Source organism: Teleopsis dalmanni, chromosome 1, assembly GCF_002237135.1.
Source record: "Teleopsis dalmanni isolate 2A chromosome 1, ASM223713v2, whole genome shotgun sequence".
NCBI classification, from domain to species: Eukaryota; Metazoa; Arthropoda; class Insecta; order Diptera; family Diopsidae; genus Teleopsis; species Teleopsis dalmanni.
The window spans coordinates 166,093,126-166,101,784 of NC_051846.1; the positions used below are offsets into that span (position 1 = coordinate 166,093,126).

Below are 8,659 nucleotides of genomic sequence, written 5' to 3' on the forward strand. Positions count from 1 at the left end.
GTGAAATAAATTACATGTTAGAAACTGAGATTCATTAATTGTTTGTTAACATAAACTATTTCCATCAAATTTTATGATTAATGAAGTATTTTGTTAAATATGGTTAATTTATAATGTTATTTATATCATAACATCACTACTAAGAACTGCTCATGGCGCAGTATTGAACATATTTTTTTTATTAAACTTAGTAAATGAATTTATAATTGTTATTATAATTAATTAATATTATTATTAATAAAGAGGTTTTCGAAAAGTAGTGAACTACAACAACAAAAAATCTTTTTTATATTATTTTAATTAGTTGAATTTTTTTCTGACTATACATCTGTTTCAAGTATTGACAAATACCCATCATCAGTGGTCTTTGAAAAAATTCTTATATTTGATTATTCGTAAATAATTTTATGAGACTGCAAGTACTAGGTATCAAACTTGTGTCCTACCAAATTTGAAACTCAGAGTCAGCGCTCCTTAATTATATAAATAATTAATAATTCTTAATATAAATATTATTACCAATTAATATTAGTAAATAATTATTGTAGTGCAGATACACTACGAGTTAAAATTTTTTAATTTTCTTATGTTCATTTTTTACATATCAATACTTTATTATTTTTCACACATTACTTGCTAATTAATTTTCTTTTCACACTGTATTATATACTGTATTTTTAAAACAAAACACATATATATTGTACAACATATTATTAATTAATTCTAATAAATTTGTTTACTTTCATCAAAGAAACCAATAGACACCGCTTTAATTGATAATTACAGGAAAAGGGGGAGTGTTTAAAGGAAAATTATATTGATGTTTCGATACTACAGTTTATAATAATAATTAATTATTCAAATATTTTTTGAAATTTATCGTGGGAAGTTTAATTTAAAAACTAAATATAATTAAGTACTTGATAATTAACACATCAATTGTATTTGAATTTTAATCACTTTTGTTAGGTGAATTAATTACTTTAATGAAGTTATGATAAATGACGTGTTAGGTGATTAAATTAAAGAAATCATAAAGTTATTAATAAATATTATTCATATTTATGAATTAATAAAAAAAAAATGATGATGACTATAGATTATAGTCGAAATATTGGACAATAAAAATCTTATAAAACCAAATAATACAATTTTTTTTTTTAAAAAAATATCATTATTTAATAACTGACCAATTAGCCCGTGAAATAATTATTTTTATATAAAAAAATATTAAATTAAAAAAAAAAATAATAAATAAATAAATAATTTAAGATAATAATTAAATCATAAAATATTTTTAGTAAGTTCAAACAAATAACTAGAATTAATTTTTTAACAATTTTCTACTAAGTTGCCGCTATCATCTAAGTATTTAACTATATTACTAGGTAAGGTCCATAACATAGCTAACAGTTACTAAGTATGGTTAATTTTTACTGTTTTAAGGACTACTACTAAGCTTATTGCCAGATTTACAGTTAGAAGGGTTAGCTACATCTAAAATTAAGTAAGGTTTTTTTCTCATTCCCAAAAGAATTACATAGTAATTCTTAGCATATGGCCACTTTTACTATTAGAAAGATTACCTACATCTAAAATTAAGTAAATTTTTTTTTCATCCATAAAAATATTGCATAGTTATTGACACATAAAAATTACATTAATTGTTGAACTGATATTAAAGATAAGAATTTACATAAGAAGTTTTATTGAAGATAATTGATTTAAAATTTAACTATTATGTACAGGTGGATATTGGATCATCAAGTCATCTCATCATACTGATGTATATATATGTATATAATAGTTGTACGTACATATATCACGACGTTACAAATATATCAGAAAACTTTATAAGTCCTTTAAGTGCTAAGTGCACAAAGGGTATTTATTTCTTTGATATTGAAAGTACATTATCTTTTTTTTTTGTAACTGTTTACATTTTCATAATTTATCTGCATAAATTTCAGATAATAAACAAAAACAAATAAATTAAATAAAATTAATGTTTGTAATGTAAGGAACTATAAAAAAAACTATACTTTTTTAACTTTTTATTAGTTTTTTGTATTAAACATAAAATTAAATGAACTATTTGCGACGATATCCACCGCCGCCACCACCACCGTATGGTCCACCACCACCGCCACCGTATGGTCCACCACCACCGCCACCGTATGGTCCTCCTCCACCACCTGATGGGAAACCACCGCCTCCACCGCCTCCTATTGGGCGACCACCACCACCGCCACCATAAGGTCCACCACCTCCACCACCAAATGGCCCTCCTCCACCACCACCTCCACCATATTGTGCTTCGCACACTAAAATGCTGCCGACTAAAACTGTTAACAAAATGAGCACCTTCATCGTAACTTAGAATATCGAGTTAAGCAATTCGACTTCGCCTTTTATACAAAAGCTCTCAATAAATTAACTGCGTTTTTGTTGTATTTTTTTTTTTAAATAAAAGTATGTAGTGAAAAAAATAAAATTAATGCGAAAAATGGAAAATTTGCAAACGTGATTAAAATTAGATAAACCAACTTTAAAATGAAATCAAATGAGTTATTGCAAAGCTGCTATCATCTTTATAGATATTTTCTAAAGAAATTATAAATGATAAACAAAAATATTAAAGAAATGTTAATATTTATGTTTAATATTTAATAATAATTAATAGCAATTAATCAATTAATTATGATAGAATAAACAATCAAGAAAATCCCTTGGTACAATATAAGATTTATATGAATTGAAATGAAAATACAATTCAACCGGAAAAAAATTTTGTATAATGAGATACAAATGTTAAAGTGCATATTAAAAGGTATGATTATTAAAACAATTAAATTTATTAAAAAAATAAATTAAAATCAATACAAATAATTGTGAAGTAATTGGATCGATAATTGTGATTTCAGATTGTAACTAATCATTACTTAATTATATTTTTTGTTCACATTTATTAATTCCGGTATAAAATTCTATAAAACTTTAAAGGATAAATTAGACATAAAATCTGCTCAGGTTTTTGCTGACTGTATCTCACACTGAAGCCAAATACTAATTGACAATAAATTAAATATTTATTTTTATTTATTTATTTCATTTAATTGCATTCAGAAGTCATTACAGAATTTTAATTTGCAACTATTTTTTATGACGTATTTGCAGTCTTATAGCATATAATAATATAATAGATAGAATTTATTACTTTAGACAATGATTAATGGCATGTCAAAACCACAATCAGATTAGTTAGTATATGAAAAATATGATTGAAAGCTCTTGTTTAAAATAATTAATCATAGGTTATGATATATAACCTATACTAATAACACCAAAGAGAGTTATATTTATAAGTAGCTAAACCACAATCAGATTAGTAGGTATATGAAAAATATGATCGAAAGCACTTTTTTAAAATAATTAAACATACACTCAGAAAAATATGATTCAACCAGACTTTAACTAAATCTCAGCTTAAAATATTCTTACTCGACACATAATATTGATTCAACCATATGTTGATATTAATATCTTCTTTACCACATGAGTTAAATTTTTTCTAAATGATCAGGTTAAATAAATTAGTATGTGGTTAACGCATATTTTTCTGAGTGTAGGTTATAATATAAGGAATTATTAATTTCACTAATAATACCAAAGACAGTTATATATGTAAGTGGCTTGAGATTTATGGCTTCTAGAACTAAATCGATTGACTTTTTTGACAAAACAATTTTATTTTTTATTGAAGTATTACTGATTTATATAATTTAATTAAAAACAAGGTATAAATAAAAAATTATTAAAACAAAAATATAAACATATTAATAATTTATTAGAAATCCATGCTTTTAAGTACTCAGTGTATAAGAATAGTAAAATATCGTGCTACTTTTTTTTTATATTTTAAACCTGTAGCACGCAACAATATTGACAGCTTTGAAATAATTTTCAAGTCCAAATCCCATATAATTTTATAAGACTGTAAGAATTTAGTAGAACAGCTTAATTTATCATTGAGAAACCACAAAAATTTCAAAATTCACTTTAAGTAAGATATTCAAAATTTCTTGGTATGTCAAAAACTCTGATATTCAGAGATATTTTTCTAACGAAACTATTATCAAACATACAAAGGTTAGAGTACCTAATCTATTCAGCTAAGTTTAGACGAACTCAATCGACGGAAAGAAGATTTTCCGATATCCGTTTTGTCATACTTTAAACAAAAAATGTATTTTACAATGAAAATGATGCAGATTGCCAGCTTTTCCCAGTGTTTTACAAATGATACATTTCCTTAGAAGAAGTTGTGCTAGCTGGTACTAACTCTATTAAATCTCAATTCACTATTAAATATTATATTATTAAAATAATTATTGAAATAAATGTCGGATAATATAACACCAACCTATAATTTCTCCCGCTCCGACTAGAAATTTCTTAATAGTCACCAGATGTATGTGTTATACAATGGGGCTAGGGCTTAAATTGATCCCTTAGGAGTTCCGGATTTCTACATTCAGTTCAGTGGTTCCAAAGTATTTACTAATTATTTCATTTTAAAATATTTTTAATTTTGAAATTTTTATTGACCTGTTTTTTTAAAAATACATTTTTTATCCGGCTATAGGTCACTTTTTGTTAAAATTAAAATTCATATATTTCGACTTTCAAGAAAAGTAGCTGGATAAAAAATATATAAAAATCAAATATATATTTAAGCAACCACACTAAAGGACGTAAGAAAGTAATGTACTACTAAGATTACAGAGAGATCTGTCTTTTACCTGAATTGACAAAAATTATACAATAGTTTTTTTTTATAAATACGTTTTTTAATAAAAGTGAAGGATATTAAAAAATATCAAATGTGTTTAAAAAAAAAAGATTTGGGCGAAATGGTATTTTAGCATAAATACCAGATAATAAATTATCAGAGTTAAGATATTTAAGTAGAACTCATTTTTGAAACAAAAATATAATTTAAGTATGGGATTAAGTACTATAATTTGATCTACTTAATTTGCTAAGATCTAAGCTTCAGCTCAGACAGAAGACACTAACTAGCTAGCGGGAAAAAGTATAATGGATATAAAGGGTATGGATCAAAGAACTTTCCAAAAGTAATTAAAGATTTATGCAGATAATTTTCCAGCATATCATTTTCACTGTAACTGAAGAAACTCAAGTTTTAAACCATTTGTTAATGCTTTCTTGTAGTTATAGAATATACTTGCATACTTTAAAAAGGTCCGGAGTTACCATATAATCATGAAAACAGTATAATACCATATATGTTAAATCGAAATTCTTCTATTAATTTTGCAACAAGGGAAAACTATAGTAAGCAAAATTTTTACAAATGATTAACTAGAAATTTTAATAATTGATTTAATATATGAAAATATAGGTAAAACGATTCAACTCATATCGTTCGACAATCATCGTATTCGCATTATTTAGTACCGTATAAATTTTGACTACTCTCTTGAACTAAACCCTTCTGAGGATACAGGTTTAGCACGATGGAGGAGATAAAAACCAAAACCAAACCAAATCTTTTGGAATCATTCACTAGTTTCTGGGATTAACAAAACGTTGGATAAGTATATCGTTTAGAGGGAGTAGTACATTGAAGTCAGTGAAATAGACTTAGTAGAAGAAAAAAAAAACTTAAAAGTGTTTAACAATTTTACCTCTTTCTCTGTTCACAGTGCTATACCATCAAACTTAGTTCTCTAGTATCTCTAGTTCTCTAGTAAAGAGAGTAGTACATTGATGTTAATGAAATAGACTTAGTAGAAAAAAAGAAATTTTTAAGTGTTTAAAAATTTTACCCTTTTTCTGTTCACAGTGCTATACTATCAAACTTAGTTCTCTAATATAGAGTAGGGGGTTTGATTAAGTTAAATTTCTCAAGTCTCATTAGCAAGCCATAGAATTTCTTCTGTTCATATAATGGTTCAACTTCTTAACGCTAAAGTAAGTAACGTTTTTTTTTTAGGATAGGTTGCTTGTCTATTTACTATCTGAGCGTAGACTAAAATACATTATTCTGCTATATAAAGCCATTTTTGAAGTTGTGCTGAATATGTACGATATCAGGTGTAATTACAATTATGCAATGTATTTAGGATTTTTAGTATTTGGATTTTTATTTATTATTATTGATAAGATAGTAAGATTTTAGATGGAAATATTAATATATATATTCTGATATAAGAGAAAATGATTTTAATCTGACAATTAACAAGCGTTAACCGGAATTTATTGAACTCAAGAAGCAATTTTATTTTTTTAAATATTTTACTTTATAAATCTCTGTGGGTTTTTGTTACTTTTTTATTAAAACGAAATCAAATATATTAATTGAAAAATAGTTAATCATTATTTAGAGTATATGTTATTTGAATATTTTGACATAGTAAAATCCCAAGCTTAGTATTTTGTGTGACATGTTAATTGCGAGTCAAGCCTTAAATAACGTAAGGCTTTATTATTTAGAGAATTGGAAATCGCATTAATGAAAATATTGAAGTTGTAGTATAAAATAAAATAATTAAATTTAATATATGCAAGCTTAATGATTTCAATTTCTATGAATAATAATAAAGATTTGAAATGTGTGATTCGTGCCTTAGTAAATACATAAACTTAAGCGATTTTCGCTTTGTTGAGATAACGAAATTATTGGAAGCTCAAATTGCGTTGCGTGGTAAAAACCTTAGTTTCTGATGCAAACTAGAAGATTATTCCGATACGTTCATGGCGCGCTAAGGAAAATCCAGCAAGTTCAGTTACTGATAAAGAATGTAAATATTTATTTCATTTCGATTCATGAATAGTATAAAATCGAATTAAATCAAAACGAAAACTACATTCTTAATTGAACGTTTAATTCTAAAACAACATGAAGTTTTATACAATTTTATTTTTTGTATTAGCAATTATTGCTTTTGCTGCTGGTGAGTTTAATAATTTTCTAAATTATTATTAAGCATAATTTTAAATAAAATAAATTTATTTTATAATTTAGCCTATCCTAGTCCTGGAGGTGGTGGTGGTGGCGGCGGAGGCGGAGGTGGCCTTTGTGGTGGTGGTGGCGGCGGCGGCGGCGGTGGTGGTGGTGGTGGTGGAGGTGGTGGCGGCGGCGGTGGTGGTGGCGGTGGATGCTAAGTAGTTACCTTCAATAGTTCACTCTTTAAATGAAAATACTGCCTTCCCTTTTTTAAATCTTTACCTGTTTTTATTTTATATAAATTTATTTTATAAAAATTATATTTTTAATTATTAAATCATAAAAATGTTAAAAATAAAAAAAAAATACATTGAAATTTAAGATAAAATTATTTAAAATCACATTATTTTAATGTTTACAGTTTGTACAATTAGTATTTGTTAGAGTTATAGAACCAGCTATAAACCTTTAATATTATACTTTTTACATTTAAAATTTGTCGCGACCTTTTTTTATAACAACAGAAAATTTAAATAGTATAATAAAACTATACTAAATTTTTTCAATATCAGTCCAAAGCTGATAAATTTATCATATAAGAATTAATTTCAGAAAACTGACTTTGTAGAGCCACAGCTAGGTTTCGAATAGAATACGAGTAGAAATAAAATAAACGTCAACACATTCTACATTGTATAGCAAAACACTAAATAAGAATCGAATTCGTCAAGATCAAGTATATCTGGTTTTTTTTTTGTTACTTCATTTTGATTAAGACTATTAGAGCTTTCAAATTTATAGAAATTGTTACTGTCCGAAAAATAAGTGCAGACTTGAACCAAAAACATTTCTATATCTTAACTTGAACTAAAACAACAGAACGTCAATTGGGGTCGAAAAAAAAAAATATCAGCTATCATTCTTATAGTGTCGAGCACTGAAGACCAATGGCATCTGTAACAACCTGTTCGATAATGCACTTGAGATAGAAGTAGTTACATATCAACGATATACTGATATATACTGAGTACCGATAGTACTGATATTCTACAATAAAATAATCAAGGTTTTAAATATTAAATTAAACATGCATTTTCAAAGGTATAATTAAAAAATAGTTATTCGAAATAAAGTACTACAGAGTTAAAAAATAAGCAAAATAAAGAAGTAAATAATATTCCAGTCCTACCTAGGGGTACACAGTTTCTGTCTATCTATTTTTACTCTATACTTAAAACATAATAACTCAGACATATAAGACCTCTCCAACTTATGCGTGCTTCAAGTACATTATCTGTTGAAGCATTTTTTTTATATTATTTAATTTTAGTTTAAAGACGTACATATGTATACTGTAATTTAATATATATATTAATATAATGTGCTTTGTATGTTTATGTTGTTTGTTTTTATTTCTGTTATTGAAATATAAAATATTGTTTTGTTTTTCTTATTAAAAACAATATAAAAATAATATATATCGTTGATTATTATGGCGACTAGTCACATCTGCACAATGAACTGTTTATATTGAGAATAATTAAAAACAAAATTAAAATAATCAATATATACTATAACATATTTTTGAGTTTGCGTCACTAGTATTTAATGCGTTGCAATCGTCTTCTTAAATAAATTATATTTAATTTATATTTAATTTGCATTCTTTATATGTATATGTGCTGG

General features: G+C 25.7%; 1 protein-coding gene across 1 annotated transcript; it reads right to left on the minus strand.

Moving 5' to 3' along the window:
• Positions 1-2,091: 2,091 nt before the first annotated feature.
• LOC119666655 (glycine-rich RNA-binding protein 7-like) lies at positions 2,092-2,370 on the minus strand. Its single transcript, XM_038075935.1, has one exon. The coding sequence runs from the start codon at positions 2,368-2,370 to the stop codon at positions 2,092-2,094; it is 279 nt and encodes a 92-aa protein (XP_037931863.1).
• Between the last annotated feature and the right edge of the window lie 6,289 nt (positions 2,371-8,659).